The sequence below is a fragment of the Vidua macroura genome, chromosome 17 (genome assembly GCF_024509145.1).
Source record: "Vidua macroura isolate BioBank_ID:100142 chromosome 17, ASM2450914v1, whole genome shotgun sequence".
NCBI lineage: Eukaryota > Metazoa > Chordata > Aves > Passeriformes > Viduidae > Vidua > Vidua macroura.
The window spans coordinates 15321057-15339988 of record NC_071587.1 but is presented as its reverse complement, the minus strand read 5'-3'; the positions used below and the strand labels follow the sequence as shown (position 1 = coordinate 15339988).

Genomic DNA, 18932 nt, shown 5'->3' with positions numbered 1-18932 from the left:
GAATAGTGATGCTTTAACAAGCAGCATCATATTCTCATATGGCAGATAATTCATAAATGTAACTTCTGCATGCTCAGAATTTGGTGATTAAAAGGGTTATATTGGAGCCTTGGGAAATGTACCATATTTATGCAAAAATAATTGTCATAGTCATGAAGAGTTTAACTTGTGTATTTTCTTTCCTGTTAAGGCAAACTTGTCAACATTGATACAAACTCATTACGATCTTCCATGAGACCTGGCTTCGAAGACATAATTCGTCGTTGTATTCAGAGATTCTTATGCCACAATGACGGGCAGTCATGGTCAAATAAACGCCACTATCATGAAGGTAAAAATCAGTTTACAATATTTGGGTCACATTGCTTCTCCTAGGGGCTGCATTTTTTCTGAAAAAGAAAAATCCTAAATTCAGCCTGTGTTCCCTTTTTTTTCCATGGTTTTTGTTAATTACTGTGATTCATTTACAAGCTGAAGGAGGATGACCTCCTGAGAAAGAGGAAGTTGTTTGTTTTTTTCAACGTGTTTGTTTTGGAAATTAACATGGAAAATAACAGATACATGATCTGGGGTCCTCAAGGAAGCTGTTTTTCCACAGATCGATACAGCAATGACAGAGACAGTTATATTTATATGATGATGTGTCATCTTTAATTATCATTATCTTGTTACTTTTGGTTACTTTGACGTTATTTTATTTCACTCTTTCCTTTGTTAAAGATCCACTCTCTGAAAGTGGTAACAGTTGTGTTGATGCCTTTTTCTTATTCTCAAGACACAGGGCTCAAAATATTTTCAGCGTTCCACATTGGCATATTTTCAGCGTTTCACACTGGCATATTTTCAGCCACATATTTTGTAATAATAATTTGATAACCTTGATAGATAAGTGAAGTACAGCCACAGTCTTCAGTAAGAAAGATAATGTTTTCTAATTATTCCAAACTCTAGTCTTTTTGAAGGATTTACAAAATAAGTCAAGCACAGGAAATGTTAAATAAAGAGAAACTCATGCTGTCAGGAAACAGATTTTCCATTCCATTGGAAGTTCTTCAACATAACTGATCAAACGAATCCTAAATTAACAAGAGATACGAAGCTCAAATTAAAACCAATAGTTTTCACAATTTTTTGATTGAAGCAAACTTAAAAATTCTTCCCCAAGCAGGAGCCATGGACTCTATAATCTAGCCTTGGAAGTCTGTTAACAAATGCAGAACTTTGCCAGTTATGTCTGGTGAGCACAAAATATTACAGCATCCAAATAATCTTGTTTGCTTTTATCGTCCCTCTATTGATAGAGGAGAAATAGTAGAATACTTCCTTTTTCTCTAGATATGTTTTAGATAGGTCTTATTTATTCATTTATTTATTAATTTATTTATTTTTAACATTTTTTGGGTTTTGGGGGGTAATCTTCAGTAAATGAAGGGTATTGTGTCAAAAATATCTTATAATTCATATTAATAATTCTTGGCATTTTAAATATTAACAATATTTGTGTATTCCCTTTACAGCTTATACGCAAGGTCATGCTGAAACCCCATTGTATCAATTTTCTTTAGCGGATGGTACAATAGTGACAGCACAAACGAAGAGTAAACTGTTTCGAAATCCTGTAACTAATGACCGCCATGGATTTGTCTCTACCCACTTCCTTCAAAGGTGAACTTAGTAGTATCTGTTTATAATTTAAGTGTCACAGTTTTAAAAAGTACATCTGACCTTGAAGACAACCTGAGAAAAATAGCATACTAAAACATTTTACCTGATTAAAACTCAGATGGGGAATAATTTGGGAAACAGCTGCATAGCATACAAATAAATGTGTAAACCTCACAGAGTCCCATTTTAACTATGTGGCACAAAGACAGTCACAGTCAAAAGAGAATTTTTTTCCTCAATACCTGCTTAAAGCCTGTGCTATGCTTATATTAGTCTTTTGTGGTAGCATTGATGGAACACTGAAAATAGAAATGCTCAGTCACGTGCTTTTGTAGACCAGTTAAAAAGACAGCAAATCAGATGTTGTCTGATGCATAATCCATAACAGAAATGTACCTTAGGTAGTATTTCCTATGACCTGTTCTTGTTCTTTGCAAGAATAATTGAAATGTCACTGTGGAGGGAATCTGTCTCCTTCTGGCATTAGAGTGTCTCCAGATGCTGAAAAATTTGTGTATGAACTTGTTCAGGGTCACACACTGTTAATGTGCACAGTAGAATGGTGTCAGACATCGACTCAGGAAGGGGATGAAAGAATGAAGATCTTTGAATGAATAAATCTGATTAATAATCTCATCGTTGATTAAAGCTTTTTGAGGCAGTGATACTGTATGAGCTTATAACTTGAAGGATCAAGCATTTCTGTAGTGAATAAATAAATGTCATGGCTTAAATGGAAGCTTTTGTGGAAACTTGAATTCTCACTGCTCGTTTTTGGAAAAAATATTTGGGCAATTAATTAATAATGTCTTTGTAGCACATGATTCCAAATAAGGTTTTAATTTGTTTTCTTTGGGTTTCTGGGACTGATGTTGAATTTACAGAGAGCAAAATGGATATCGGCCAAATCCTAATTCTGTTGGACAAAACATCAGAACACCTGTGACTGGAAACACAAATTCTGTTAATGGTCTTACGAACATGTCACCTGGTCAAGCCGTGCCAATGCAGAACAGAAACTATGGGATGGGAGATCCCAATGCAGTGGGTCAGCTCACCAGCGCTCGATATGGAAGCCCTGGGAATATGGGGCCAGTGAACTCTGGACCCGGCATGCAGTCCTCTGCTTATCAGAGTAACAGTTTTGGGTTGAATATAAGTAGCCCACCACATGGCAGTCCTGGCTTAACTTCCAGCCAACAGAATCTAATGGTATCTCCTAGGAATCGAGGCAGTCCAAAAATGAGTTCACACCAGTATTCTCCAGTTACAGGTATTTTATTTTTGCTATAAGCTCTTTTTTTTTCCAAGCTGTCTTTTTTTCTCACTTTTATCTGAATTCCATCTTTCATCCATTTTAACTGTTCTATGTGACCCTATATGTGTTACTTAAATGTAGTATACCTGACTTCATGTATTAACACAATGTGGCAGTCATACATAATCCAAAGGAAGAGTAGATACGGGCAGTACTGTAATCTAATAAGTTCGATCTCTGTCACGTGATACAGGTACGCACTCGCCAATGGGATCTGCCAGCAACACTAGCAACAGCACTTTTTCTAGCAGTTCTCTTAGTGCTCTGCAAGCCATTAGTGAGGGTGTTGGAAATTCCCTTTTATCAACACTTTCTTCACCGGGTCCAAAACTGGATAATTCCCCAAACATTAGCATAACTCCGCAAATTAAGGACTCCAAAAGCCCTTCTGGTTTGTATTGTGAACAAAACCAAGTGGAAAGTTCCATCTGCCAGTCAAACAGCAGAGATCTCCTTAGTGAAAAAGATAGTAAAGAGGGAAATCTGGAGGCATCTGAAAGTCAGAGAGGACCATCTGAGAGCAAAGGGCATAAAAAACTCCTTCAGCTACTTACGTGCTCCTCAGATGAAAGAGGACATTCTACAGCATCAAACTCACCTTTAGACTCAAATTGTAAAGAATCTTCTACGAGTGCTACTAGTCCTTCAGGAGTTTCCTCATCAACATCTGGAGGGGTATCTTCCTCCTCAAACGTGCATGGGTCACTCCTGCAAGAGAAACACAGGATTTTACATAAATTGTTGCAGAATGGTAATTCTCCAGCAGAGGTGGCCAAGATCACAGCTGAAGCTACTGGTAAAGACACATATCATGATGCTAGTAACACAACCTCCTGTGGAGAAGGCACTGTCAAACAGGAACAACTAAGCCCAAAGAAGAAAGAAAACAATGCTTTACTAAGATATCTACTAGATAAAGATGATATTAAGGAGCCGCTTTCCAAAGAGTTGAAGCCTAAAGTAGAAGGTGTGGATAATAAGATGGGACAATGCGCAAGTTCTACAATTCCTACTTCAAGTCAAGAAAAAGAGATGAAAATAAAAATGGAGCCAGCAGAGGAGGTACAATATAATGTAAAATGATGTCACGAGCTAACCAATATTTTATTACTAAGGGAATGACTAAATATAGAACACTCTACAGTGTGCATGTGTAAACATTTCTAAAAAGGTTCTGTGCAAATGATGAAAACAATAAACTCAGGTTTAATTGTGAATGAAAAAGCACAAACAAAAAGAACTACAGGACATATATATATAAAACCAAATCTGATGTCTTGAAGTCCTGGACTAATGTTATTAAGTTATGGTACGATTAAGGTAATATTTACAAATTATTCCTTAAAATTAGATCTTAGCACATGTTTGGTTTTACGGCTTAGTAGGAAATGGGCCCATAACTGCTTCTGTACTTAGTTGGCAATACAAGAGTAAAAGGTAAAACATGATTTCATTTTGAAAATATAAACAATACACAAAAATGTGTAATAATTGAAATAGTCATGATTTAGTTTAGTTCATTCATTGGTTTTAGCACTCTCTTTCTTTAAATGAGGTAATATGTTTTTCCAAATGTAGCTATATATATATATATACACGTATTCAGCATTCAAATAAATACATTCGAAAATGTATAAAGGTGTATATAATTTGTATAAATAAATACAAATAAATAAATTCTAGAGCTGGAATTCAGAGAAATGTCATGATACAGAAAACTAGCACCATGGAACAACAATTCTGAAACCAGCAGTACACTTGTTAGGAACAGATGTTCTTAAAATTATAATCTGTATATAATGTTTTTGTATTTAAGTCCTAAGATTTGGAACTTTGAAGTAAACAGTACTGGTCAGTATAGCAGAATTTACTGAAGATGTATCGATTTCTTAGACCTTGAATTTCCCAAATCAATAATAACTGGGTAAATTAAAAAAAAAAAAAACCCAAACAAAAAAAACCCAACACTTTTTTTTTTTATTAGCTACTGGCTGACTATAAATAAAACACCTTATAACATTGTTTGAATACCACTTATGGAAATGTCACTATCAACTCTGTAATAGTACACAACATGTACTTTCAGTACTTGCTCCTGAGATGTAATTAAGGTATTCAGAGAAGCTTCTTTCATGAAGATATCAATCCACTATATATGAATTATTTTTCTATTGAAGCTCTATCTGATTTAAAGACAAATTTTTAAAGAAAGTTAGGGCTCCAGCTGACCAGAAAACCTGTGCTTAATTTTCATGTCTTGTAGTGTTCACTATTAGCTTTTTGTGTATGATAGATACATTATTTATCACTGAATGGTACACATTCTTGTTCACTATCGTTAGGGTTGTTATCTTTTTAACTTGTGATGTTTGAAATGTTTATATTCAGAAGTGCTTCATTTTCTGCTAATTCTCAAAATTACCCAAAGAAAATACTCAAAAAAAAGGTATCTAAATGATATCTAAATTTCTTTGGAAGGGAAAAGATAGCTCCAGATAGTGTCAGTGAATTAAAACATTTGTCTCCCAGTCATATATTTTAAGATTAGTGAGGATCTAAGTAAAAATTGAAATATAGCCATATGAGAGTAAATAACCTTGGTATTTTACTGCGTCATTTTCAGATGAATGGAGACTTGGATAATTTGGATGCAATTCTAGGTGATCTTAGTAGTTCCGAGTTTTACAATAATGCTATGTCTGCAAATGGAAATAACCCTGGAACAAAGCAAGCATTATTTCAAGGAAATGCCCTGTTGGGTAAGGAATTAAATCTACCACCTGGGTTTTAAAGTCAGGGTTTTCTTCTTACCTGATGTAAACATAATGCATCCTCATACCCTTAGAGAGTACCTTCTTCATCTCATATATCTTCAAGGACAAATGTAACACAAAATAGCTAATTATAATAGCTATTATTAGCTATTATAATAGCTAATAGGCTATTATGGACACTATTAGCTCTAGCCTACTATATACAAAATGAATAACATACAGTTCCTTGTTTTATGGTTTATTCTGGCTTTGTCTAATGTAGATTTCTCAGAGACAAGTCATCAGGAAAGATGAGTTGTGAATTAAAATTGAGAATTTTTATCCCTCACTGATGACTAGGGGTATAATGTGGGATTGGTGACAAGTTTTTAATTTCTTTCTTATTCTATGTGAAAACATCTTGTGGCCAGTAAATTGTAATCATTACTCCCCCTTGACATCAAAAGGAATGCCCTTCCTTAGTAGGAAGCTGAGTAGGAGGGGAGGATAACCTAGCTGATAGACCAGCATCATGGCAGTTGCTTTCTTTCATGACACTGGTCATCTCTTGATTATATAGGGCAATGGATTGCTGAGATAACCAAAGGAGGTGAAACATGGATAATGAAAAATATAAAACCAGGTACAAGAACACGTAAGGCCACTGACACTATTGGCTGTGAAGCACGGTGATTTGTAGGTTAATTGTCCATAGAGGACACTGTGCTCAGGAACGCACCATGTCATTACAGAACGTAAATTAAAATGAAGCTCTTTTTCTTGTGTAGGGCCACAGGGAACTGCCTTTGACTTTTTCTGCAAAAGGTCCTAACTATGTGGTCAAAATGGGAATTTCTGTTGGGAAAACATAAGCAACATAACTGTTCCTGGCTTGCTTAAGATCAAGTGTATGAGTTCATAAAGAGATGAGACTAATTTAAGTCATTAATAGCATTATATTTTTTAAATGTACAGTTGCATGCATCTTTTAATTCTTTAACAGGTGTGAAGAGTCCTCAATCTGTGCAGACTACTCGCCCACCTTTTAACAGAGCCTTGTCTTTAGACAGCCCTATGGGCTCAGGTGCTTCAGTGAGGAATGTGAATGCATTCTCCATGTTACAAAAGCAAAACTTGATGGGTGGAAGTCCAAGAATGATTGAAAACCAAGAAAATTTTGGAGCAAATCTGGGTTTGTTGGTTGTATACAAACAGCTCTCATTGTAAAGGAAATAGCTTTAATGCAAAAAAGTTGCAAGACTAAAATAGAAATTTCAGTTAGAAGAAACTTTAACATTAAAGAATTTTAATTTTACCATCATTAATACTTCTAAATTATTATCTTAGCTAAAATTATAAGAACAGGTTACTGTTTACCTGTATCATTACCAGTACTTTACTGTAAGTAGTTAAATTATTTTTTACTATTTCGAGTTTTTAGTTTAACATGTGCTTTTGATATATAGAAGTAAGAACAGTTCAGTGGCAGCCAGTCATTATGAATTTTACATATATTTAGACTCATAGTTTTTGTATAATTTAGAACTTGGCATGGTGAGCTCTAGATGCTTTTGTAGGACTCCAGTCAATTGCTCTGACATTAGCAGGTGCACTTTTATGAAAAAGCAAAATAATTCGAGAACCAAAATACATAATGTACTCCTGATAATAAATATTTGTGTTTTCTCTCTTCATTATAGCAAGTGCTCCCCACAGAAATGTGGCAATGAATCAGCATCAGCCAGGAGACTGGGGTTTGCCAAACTCCAAAGTGAACAGATTGGAATCTGCAAGTTCTGCTTCAGTATTGAGACCAGGACCTGAATTTAGTACAACCCTTCCGAGGCCCCCAGAGGGGGGCTCTGTGTCTGGGCTGCCTGTTCGCTCTAACAGCATACCTGGTTCTAGGCCCGTGCTGCAACAGCAAATGATTCACATGAGTAAGTTCTTAACTTCTTATTGTCGTACATAGCACTATTTCCCTGGTTTCTTGGTCAGCATTCATCATAAGAATCTTTGCACTGTTGGTAGAATGCTAGATTTTCATTGAAAGGCTTTTTGAAGTAGAGACTGTTATTATTCCCTGACTGTGACCTTTTAAGATTTTTTGGTGATGTTCTTGTTTTCTTCTGGTGCTGTGTGTCTCATACACAGATAATTTGTTTTGGGTCCCAATATTGGTGGGGGGGGAAGGATAATTTCTATGTGTTTCTTTAGTGCACTACTTCTCTGCTAAATTCCAGGAACTAAATGGCATCTATGATTCCATATGTGAAGGTACTAGCATTGTGGTTAATTTAATTTATCCTATTTGATATGGATGCCTTTTTTTTTTTTTCTGTTGACTTCTTGGTAATCAATGTCTTTTTAAAGCTTTTCTCTCAAGTATTTCAATGATCTTTTCACATGGAGTAGCCAAATTTCATATAAAGCCACATTGCAAATACCATTTTTCTTCAAAGTATTCTTATGTGCGTGAGAGAAAATAAGCTGTATGTCTAAAATATGAACAGTCTTAAAGCCTGTGGGTTTTTTCTATTCTATATGTCTAACAAAGGTTTAGTCTAGAGCTGAAATTCTCCAGTGTACTATGCCAATACCAGTATGCCCCCAAACCAGCTTTAATAGACAGCATTCCTTTCTTATAATGGAAAGCTACCAGGGCTGTCACCAGTTCCCTTAAACAGACTTACTATTTCAATGCAACAAATGGATATAAGATTAAATAAAGACGAAATTTGTGCAGTCCTGACTAAGTCAGAATTTTCCAGCTTAGCTTCCTAGAAATCATTGATGCTAGGTGATTCATACAGATGCTGGGAAATAATGGGATGACATAAACTCTCATATGTAGTGCTGTATGTCCCAGGATAGGTAGAGGAGAAAAAAGTACTCCCAAAGAGCAAAATGTTATGTGCTTTGTGTTTCTTTTGATTTCCACTCTGTATTGGAATTAAAAATGCCAGATTTTGATGTCACTATGACAGTGTGTATTTGCTGGTACCCAGATGTCATTGTCCAGAATTTTTGTTGGGGCTTTTTTTTATGTAAGGTACTGTGTCTTTCATGCTCCTATTTAGAGACTAAAGGATTAGAAATAGCAATTCTGCTCTAACAGGGTAACAGGTCTAGATCACTGGTGTATTTAAATCTGTGTTCTGTTATAAATGTGAAATTATCTTGACTGTGAGTTCATGTGTGTATACACTGTAAAACATTATAATGGAAAACTCATGAAGCTGCTTGACAATTTGTGTGATCATCCTAATGTGAACACTAGGAGAGCAAGATGAGACATTCAGTTTTTAAAAAATACACAAATGTTTTACCTTGCAGGGCCAAATGAGATAAACATTGACATGGGAGGTAATCCCTATGGACAGCCTGGACCTTCTAACCAGCCTGGATTGTGGCCTGACAATATGATGCCAATGGAGCAAGCGTCACGGGGTTCACAAAACAGGTAGAATTGGGGAATGTTTTAAGGTAATTCTAAATACAACTGTTCACTGTCTGTCAGAAGAATTTAAGACTTGGAAATAAAATTGTGTAACATACACAGTGGCAATAACAGATTGGAGGCAGAATTCCATTTCTAGAATGTTCCAGAAATGTTTACATTTCTGCTGGTGATCTGACACTGGATATTTTTTAAACCAGCTCCACAAAAGTAATTGTTAACAAAATCTATCAATCCTTGAATTGAGAGGCACAGAAAAAAGTGAGGGGAGACTCTGAAATCATATCTCTGTGGCACATGGCAAAACCAGGAGAAAACAGAATTTATGTGTGTTTAAGGATGCATGGAAAGTGACTGGGCAGTTTAGGACATAAATTTTGGACTTAAGTTGTTAAGTCTTACTTCAGTCGTCTGGGTGACTATAATACTTAATCATACCCAGGTCAATATATTATATAAAAACTGTAGTTTTCCTTGTAATGGTTGTAATGAATTTCTTCACTGAAAGAGTGGTCAGGCATTGGAATGGGTTGCCCGGGGAGGTGGTGGAGACACCATTCCTAATGTGTTCAAGAAACAACTGGATGTTGCACTTAGTGCTCTAAGTGTGGTTGGCAAGGTAGTATTCCCTCAAAGGTTGGTCTCCATGATCTTGGAGGTCTTTTCCAACCATATTGATTTTTGTTGTTTTTTTTTGGTTTTTTTGTTTTGTTTTGTTTTGTTTTGTTTTTTAATTTATAGACAATTAGTTAGAAGCTCTTTGGATGATCTCTTGTGTTCGGCACCAAATATGGAAGGCCAGAATGATGAAAGGGCACTTCTGGATCAGCTGCACACACTATTGAGTAATACAGATATCACAAGTCTGGAAGAAATTGACAGAGCATTAGGAATTCCTGATCTTGTAAACCAAGTAAGTAAACAGATATTTTGGCCATTTATTTTCCATAGACCAATATTATTTTATTACTTGAAAAGAAAGTCAAGAGGGCCTCCTCATTTACTTGGTCTCTTCACATCCTCATCTTCACATTTATACCTTTCCTTTTGGAAACCTTTACATTGACTAGTGATTTTCAATGGAGGAGCTCAGTATGGATTAAATTTCTTGTGCATGACAAGAAATACAAAGTGGCATATTCTTACAGAAGTTTATTGTATAATGCCTTGGTATATATAGATGGAGTTTGGGGTGCAATTCATTATAATTCTATAAGCTGAGAATTCTGTTGGGTTTCCTTCGTAGCCTGCTGTCAGCTGGCCTTAGGTTGTGAATTATTTGACTGTCAGTGATGTGGATGCTTTCCTCTCCTTCAGTTCCAGGTTGAATTTGTATGGCTAGCAAATAGGAAAAAGAAATTCTGTGACTACTTTGGAAGTTGCTAAGACCCACATGACACCATCATTTGTACAAATAGCATCAAAAATGCAGAAAGGCTTGAGTGGTGACACTGGTCTGCCTGTGTATGCAGTATGCGGCAAAATTGATTTAAAAAATAATTATTATTATAAATCATTTTGCTATTTCATTAGTTTGGAGACAGAACTAACAGCAGCTGTCCATGCTATGTTCTACCCAAGAAACTGCTGGCTGGTGTATTATGCTGTGTTAGCTTTATTGCTACTTTAGGAATTCTGTATATACTGCTAGTGAGAGCACTTCTGTATCTGTTGAAGGGACAAGCTTTGGAACCCAAACAAGACTCATTTCAAGGTCAGGAATCTTCAGTTATGATTGACCAGAAGCCTTTGTTGTATGGTCAACCCTATCAAGGGCAAGGGACAGCAATGCCAGGAGGTTTTAGTAGCATCCAGGGACAACAGCCGTCTTTTAATTCAGTGATGAATCAGATGAGCCAACCGAGCAATTTTCCTCTGCAAAGTATGCATCCCCGAGCAAACGTGATGAGACCTCGGACCAACACACCAAAGCAGCTACGCATGCAACTCCAGCAGAGGCTCCAGGGACAGCAGGTAATTTTTTGCTCCTACATTTACACTTCCTTCATGTTTCAGAATGGAGTTACTTGCACATGGAATTGTGTTGCTTTACATATATAACAATGGATATTACAACAGATGATTGAGAGGGTGGATCTTTTATTTTGACAGTGCTTCTCATTGAATTGCCTGATGGCTGTAGGAGTAGAAGAACATTTATTAGGACAAGTGTTTCTCCTTCATCAGCCTCCCTAGCTACAGATTTGATTGGTTCCTGCAGCACACAAAACGATTGCTAGCTAAAACAGTGCTCTTGTACAATGTAACTCTGCATGATCTCTTTATCCATGTTTACTATTTTTTCGGAACCTCACAGATAGCATTAAATTGGAGCTGTATTTCTACTGTAAATCAGGTTTTACTTCTTTCTCACTGTGTTTTCTAGCTAATCAAAAGCAAACTCGATATAGGAGTTTGCTTTCCATTTAGTGATTTGATGTCATTTTAGGTATTTTCTTCAGATGAAAGGTGAGAGAATAGATACAGCCACATAGATCTTAACACTAGATTGAAAACACTGCTTAAGAAATTGATGCATGATTTCAGCATTGAATTCCCCATGTGAAAATGCAGGCTTGATATTAAATACAGTGTACAAATAAAACTAGGAAAACTGAACTACTGCTGTGTGGCGTGGTGTGTGAACAGAATACATGCAGGTAACACCAAAGCAACAACAACACACAGCTGACATACAAAGAGTAGGTTTATTCCATCATCCTGGATTCCAAAAAACAGAGACACATACACCACTAAGCTCATTTTAGAAAGGGCAAAAAGCACTCAGGCCTGTATTCCATATCAAAAGGGCCTGGAGCATGCACGGTCCTTCACCAGGCTGTACTTTCACATCTCTAAACGCTCTTATCTCCCTTCCCCCACCTTTACAAAGAGGCCCAAGTCTATGGGAAAGGCTTTTAGAAGTCTTTAACAACATCCTGCTATCTTTTATGAGAAAATTCCATTTCTTCTCTGTAGACAGACAACATCCCAGAGCAAACATAAATATGTGAATTTTCTCAGCCAGACTATTTTCTAACATCTCCCTGGTGCCTGGTTGGTCCTTGAGAGAAAGTATTTCTCTGAGGTTCTTTTTCTCTCCCCTTGCAAATCTTCCATTTTTCAACCCTTTCCTCTCCACATATGGAATGGCAATTTTAGGAAATACTGTGTTCTCTCTTGGTTTTCTATGACACTTATTGTTTAAAACAAATAGATAATCTGCTCTTTATTCTTAAAGAGAGATAATTTAAGGAAAATAAAAAAAAAAAAAAAAAAGCAAAGCCAGTTAATGCTGAACTGTTTGAAGGGTTTTTCTTTTTGTGTGTTTGAGCTGTTTAAACAAATAGTTTGTTTAAAGACAAGGCAAAAATTAGCCATTGCTCGTTATGGATTCAAGAGGTCCGTAAAGAAAGGGGTTTTGCAGGAGTTGCCATTACTTTGTTCAGATACCGTTATTTTCAGGCTAATAGTGCTAAAATGTCTTTTTCCAAGTTCATGAATCAGACCCGTCAAACTCTTGAAATAAAAATGGAAAATCCAGTCAGTGGTACTAACTCAGTGATGAGACCAGTTATGCAGCCACAGGTGGGATCCCAGGTAAGTAATTACTACAGTAGCTATCTGTTTAGAATTTCAACCTTCTTTCATGGCTTTACAGCATTCCTCTTTGGTTTTGTTCCTCTGCATAATTTTTAAAAAAGGGGTTTTTTACCTCCCTTATTCCTGAGATTGCTGGGGGATTTGTTCATTAGGACATGCTGTCAATTCAGTGTGCCAAGTTTTTCTGTGTAAAACATCATCATTTGTTTAGCACTAGTGACAATTTAATGAAAACTTTTGTCATAATATTTTGATGATTTTGTTTTTTACTGTCTGTGGGTTTTCCTTGACTTGCCGGGTCTTAGGAATGAGTTTGATTGACTCTGACTTGATTTTATTTGTAAAAACATCTTCTAATATGATTTTTCTTCTCTTTGGGGGATAGCAGCAAGGTTTTCTTAATGCTCAAATGGTGGCTCAGCGTAACAGGGAACTAATAAGTCACCATTTTAGACAACAGAGGATGGCAATGATGATGCAGCAGCAACAGCAACCTCAGGCCTTCAGTCCACCACCAAATGTGACAGCCTCAGGAAGCATGGATAGTGCTTTGACAGGCCCTCCAATGGCTCAAGTTCCTTCACAGCAATTCCCCTATCCACCTAATTATGGTACTGGTACTAACATGTTTGGCTTTTTTTCCATTTGTCTGGTTTTCTTTTCCCTTTTTTTATTAATCCAAACTACCTAAATGCCAATCATTCTGAAAAATGGACTATACTGCTACAAAAAAGGATGACTTTTCTCCTTCCAATCAGTGCAGGAAGATGAACTAGAAGTATTAAGTGATGATAAGTGTATTGCATCTGTCTCCTTTGTTTTAATTTAAGGAATAAGCCAACAACCTGATCCTGCATTTAGTAGAGTATCAAGCCCTCCCAATCCAATGGTATCATCAAGAACTGGACCCTCCCAGAACCCGATGCTGCAGCATCCTCAGTCAGCAACAATGTACCAGTCCTCAGAGATGAAGGGCTGGCCCTCAGGAAGCATCCCCAGAAACAGGTGAACTTCAGGATAACAATCTGTTTCCCAAAAAGTCTTTCATTTTGCTGGAAGTAGAAACTATGTTACATAGCATGTAGCAGGAAAAGCATTTACAAGAGGAAAAAGTAACTTTCTGGTGTTTGTATTGTCCTTCATCCTGCTCTGGTTTAGGAAATAAAATTATTATTTTATGCTTAGCTCCACTGATCTATATTGGACCTCTACAATCTTTGTAACCAGAAGCAACATTCAGTCTTTAAATATTAACTTAATATTTAAAGAAAAAATAACTTGGGGTAGGGACTGGAGAAATACAAAATATCAAATAGTATTATGATGGATGATACAGCTGTAATAGTAGCCTCCAAAAAGGTTACATTAGGCATACACATACAGCTATGCATTTCTAAAAACTCAAATTCCTTTTGGGAGGGAAGTTTCCATGTTAAACAGATACTAGGTAAAAATAGGTAAATGTGAAAACAGTTTTATCTTTCATGTGTTGACAGCTGGTGCAGGGAAGGCAATACATCAGTGTGTGAACTTCTTGGAAGGTAATTTTATTTGTCCTTTTGTACTTCAGTTCTTTTCCCCAGCAGCAGTTCAGCCATCAAGGTAGCCCAGCAGCATACAGTATGATGCACATGAATGGCAGCAGTGGCCACATTGGACAGATGAGTATTAATACCATGCCTATGTCAGGACTGCCTATGGGTCCAGACCAGGTAAGTCGTACATCAAGACTGATGAAAAGATTTGCTGACTCTTCTTCCATTGAGTACAGTCTGCTTACATCCATTCCTCCCACACAATCCTGCTCTCAGTTACCCTGTTTGTATTTGCATCTGCGGGCCTATTAATTTTATATCCTAAGAGATACTTTCTTTTTGATGATACATTAGCAAATTCACAATGACCCAAGCTGTATGCTGGGATTAGCTGTTGACTTTGAAGTATCATGGAAAGGACCAAGCCTTAAACTGCACAAAGGATGATGAAATACTTCTGAACCTGGAAAAACCCCAGAAAAAACCCATGGACTTTGTGAAATGCATCCACAGCAGATCTTGAAAATTACATGTAATAGCTCTTATGAGTCAGGCTAAGAATCCTGCTAATGCAGTATCCTTCTGGCAGACACTGATAATGATACTTGCCCTTACAAAACCTTAGAATAACTTGTGTATGCATAGCCAGAAATGACGGAAAATTTAGACCTCTCATTTAAGGTGAAAATGTGCTAATAACAGGCACTGAAAAGAAAACTGAAATACAAAATACACTTTTGCTACAATCTTTCCACAAAATACCTAGGATGAGCAACATAATACTGTCATAAGCTAAATCTATTCTAGTAAAAAGTACCACATGAAATTTTGCCCAGCGTACCTGAGAAAGCTGTCAGAATACTGAGGACTTCTGGGGGTAAGTAAAGTTTTGGAGGACTTTGATACAACAAATGCCTTTTATAAAGAGGATAATATAAAGGTGAAATGTCAGATTTTCCAAATCTACGTGACATAAAGATACCAAAATAGTGTGTTCAGGAAATTCTAGGACAGCATTTATTTTCTAGAAATTTATTTTTAAAGTGGAGCACTAAAAAGCTATTCTTCTTCTTCTAGGCATTGATTGGCAGTAGTTCTTTCTTCCAAATGCAGTACACAAACCATTTCTTTCAGCAAAGCTGTGTTCTCTGATGAAAGTATCTTTTCTTTAACAGAAATACTGCTGACATCTACAACCACATCTTCAAACAAGAATGGCTGAATGCGCTAGTGTTAGAAGGGAAAGTGACACATTCTTCCTGGCAAGTCATACTGGGCTTAACAGAAACCAGTGATAAATTTCCTCATGCAGAGTAAAACAAATGAAAAAAAAACCCTACCCAACAAAAATATGTTTTAGTAGAAGCAGCCTATGCATTACTGTATAATGTGGGGTACAAAAAAAGGTCATTAGTATTTTTGGCACGCTTCCTCTAAGAATGTGAATTTGGTAATGCCATTTTAACAGATTTGATGGGTAGACTCCTGGAATACCTGATTTGTTTACTGTAGCTATCCAAAGCCCTTTAGCCCAGGCAGACTAAAGTGCCTGGAGAAGTCACAGTGGTAAGAATTTCCTGATTTCCTCTAATAACAATATCTGACAGAGAATGTAGTTCTTAGCCTTGACTCTTTTATATAAATCCCTGAATAGAAATGCTGCTTTTAGTCTCTTATCCCAAGAGTCAGGGATTTCCCAAGCAAAGTAGCAGTGCTAAAGTAATTGGCACATGCTAGTCCAAAATCCCGTCTGTTGAAGCCAAGGGTTGAAAAGAGAAGATAAGCAATTTAAATTATTTAAACACAATTGTGACTAATATTTACATATTGCTGTGCAGCTGAGTGCACTTTATAGAGGTCTATATAATGGATTAATGCAATGTCTTTGATAAGGACTTAATATGAAGGTAGAGCATACTCATATTCCTTCACAAACACAGTCTCTTAATTATTTGAAAAGACTGCATAATGTAATGTTTTCTGTGTATGGAAATTAGAGCAATAATCTTTCGTCTTTTTTTTGAAAAAAGCTTCAGAAAACTCAAGGCAAGACATTGCAGCCAGCATCAGAATTTTGCAGTCTTTTTTGTGAATAAATTTTGTAAATATGATCTTTAAAATAATGTATTATATATATGACTTTTGTAGGTCACTAACTCATTTTTGCAGAGTTTGTGAAGCTAAATGTTTAACAAAATTGATTTCTGGAAACTTGAGTGTAGCTGAGGTCCAATTTTTTTTTTTTTTTTTTTTTAATTACATTTGAGGACTTTGAAGCTGGGTGACTTTGGCCCACATATTTCTCTTTGGTCTTCAACACTTCATTTATTTTTACATGTTTAACATAGAGCTTTTTATAAAATACAGACCAGTTGTTCAATACTCTCTCCACCTGTGAGCACTTTTGTTACATTTCTTTTTACCTAAGGTAGTTTGACATGAAGGCTCTGCATTGTAAGAGCTCAAAATTTGTCAGGACAGACATGTCTGTCTGTAATAAGTTGCCTTTTCAGTTGACGAATCTGGATTGTGTCTTTTTAGTCAATTTTAATGAATTCTAAATGTTCTTCGAAAATGTTTGTCTGTTGCAAAATACTTGCTGTTATGTAACATCCATAAATCTTTAAGGATATTAAGCCACATTTTAACCAAATGTCTACACCTCATTGGATTATTCTAATAGTAACGAATGTATTTTCTAAGCAGATTTCTGTCACAGAAGTATTTAAGTGTGGCTACATATTATTTGCTGATAGCATGGGGTTTTCTTCCCCCTCCATTTTGGGCGCTTGAAATGAAGATCCTTTTGCACTTCTTGCAGTTACAAGGAATTAAACCTCTAAACCTTCCTAAGGGATGACCCAGAAATGTTTGTGTAGTGCTTCTGTTCTGTTGCTCATTGTGTAATGGAAAACTGATTTCTCCCAAGTGAGTAAAAGAAACCACAAATCCCCTGATCTGTGTTTTTTGCTTATTCTTTGTACTGTTAGCAAGATGGGGTTTTATTGTTCAGAATTTTTGGTGATCTTCCATTTTAACAGAAATAAGTTTTAATAGAAATATTCTCATAAATTCATCCTTAGTGCCTAGCCAGCTGTGTTTCAATGGGAATGTAGATTCAGTCGATCTACTTCATGTAACCCTGTCTCTTCCCTTAGTACTGAGTATATAGATTACCACAGCACTTACTTGGAATTTTCAGTCCAATTAATGTCTGTTTATAATGCAAAGCTTTTAAAAGCCTAAGGAACTTTTATCTTTTCATTTCTTGGATCATACCTATTTGCTGAGTAAGTGCTGCTTACTGAGGTGAAAGGCAACAATCCCTTGCATTTTATAGCAAATCAGAATAGAACAATATTTATATTTTGTACTTGTTCATTATGCTGATGGAAATTACAAACACCGGTTGCTTTCATTAGGTGAGCTCTTAGACAATATACTGCTATATACATCTTGCAGTACAATTTTTTTTTTTTTATTTAGTAATTCTATTTATACATCTATGTATAACTACCTGACTGACATTATAAAAGCTCATCCTTTTCTCATATGTTTAGCATGCTGGAGCTTTTCCACTACCTACTTTTTTTCCTGAATTAAAAGATTTTTAGTTTAAATGCATTGACAGCATATTTCATGGCAGCACTAAATAGTACATTAGTACATCTGGTTTGAAATCTGTTGACATTTAGTTACCACCATCAATTTTGCTTTGGTCCTATAGCAGTGGATTTCTGTGAATGTTTTTTTAAATAAAACCCACATAACATTATTCAGCAGTAGGAGTTGAATTAGCTAGTACAGCAACCTCTGATCACTGCTGCATAAATGAGCGTTGTTTCGCCATGTCTCTGTTACTTTTTTGATCACGTGTTTATTAAAGTTGTATGTAGTGCACTTTTTTCCTTGGCCTAAAATACTGCTTCTGAAGTGAGAAATTCAGACCATGTTTCTGTCACAAGACAAAACTTACTTGAATGTTGCACCAGTTAGCACACCTTTTATTATAGAATTTATGTGCAGACCACCAGATGACAGAATGATACAAGAAGCGTGAAACCATGTAATTCTGAGAGCAATATTTTCAAAAATTCTCAGGAGAAGGCATATGGTATTGAGAATTGCATCTAAGCATAGTTTACATTACATGTATTGCTTGAAATATCTGTATCTTTATTTTGCAAAACAGAGGAATCATGGGGACTGATTTATAAAAGGATTGGTTGTAAGGTGTTACTGCCCTTCTGGTTTTTGTGTTTGGATGTTAATAATAATGTAAATAAAGGTTTCTATTTAAAATCAGAACTTGGTGACACTTCATGAGGTAATACTTTAAGGGTGATTATCCAGTACAGGCCAGAGAAAATTCCCCGCTATCACTGATGAAAACTGTGTATAAAGAATGATTTACATTTTATCCTAGTTGGCTGTAAAAGCTGAGGGAGTAACACTGAGACCTTTCACTTATGAGACACACATTTAGCATGGACACCAACTAGAATTTATGTCTTTGACAACTTAAACAGCAAGCTCTAGAAGAGCTGAAAGGAGAAGAGGTAGTATCTTTCCCCAAACTTGGCAACAACATACCTTTC

The 18932-nt window shown here is 36.1% G+C and overlaps 1 protein-coding gene across 2 annotated transcripts in view; it reads left to right on the top strand.

The window, feature by feature from the left end:
- The window catches only part of NCOA3 (nuclear receptor coactivator 3), a 60413-nt gene extending 41771 nt beyond the window's left edge, over positions 1 to 18642 (top strand). The window contains exons 9-23 of one of the 2 annotated variants that reach the window (XM_053993301.1): positions 191 to 331; positions 1518 to 1665; positions 2550 to 2938; positions 3177 to 4045; positions 5607 to 5742; positions 6740 to 6928; positions 7437 to 7676; positions 9073 to 9199; positions 9938 to 10109; positions 10874 to 11170; positions 12692 to 12796; positions 13185 to 13410; positions 13630 to 13804; positions 14370 to 14511; positions 15510 to 18642. In XM_053993301.1, coding sequence (XP_053849276.1) covers positions 191 to 331; positions 1518 to 1665; positions 2550 to 2938; positions 3177 to 4045; positions 5607 to 5742; positions 6740 to 6928; positions 7437 to 7676; positions 9073 to 9199; positions 9938 to 10109; positions 10874 to 11170; positions 12692 to 12796; positions 13185 to 13410; positions 13630 to 13804; positions 14370 to 14511; positions 15510 to 15521 — 3368 coding nt within the window. In that variant the 3' untranslated portion in view covers positions 15522 to 18642. Of the gene's footprint in view, positions 1 to 190; positions 332 to 1517; positions 1666 to 2549; positions 2939 to 3176; positions 4046 to 5606; positions 5743 to 6739; positions 6929 to 7436; positions 7677 to 9072; positions 9200 to 9937; positions 10110 to 10873; positions 11171 to 12691; positions 12797 to 13184; positions 13411 to 13629; positions 13805 to 14369 lie in introns of both variants that reach the window. The other variant, XM_053993300.1, reaches the window with a different exon arrangement.
- Positions 18643 to 18932: the final 290 nt, after the last annotated feature.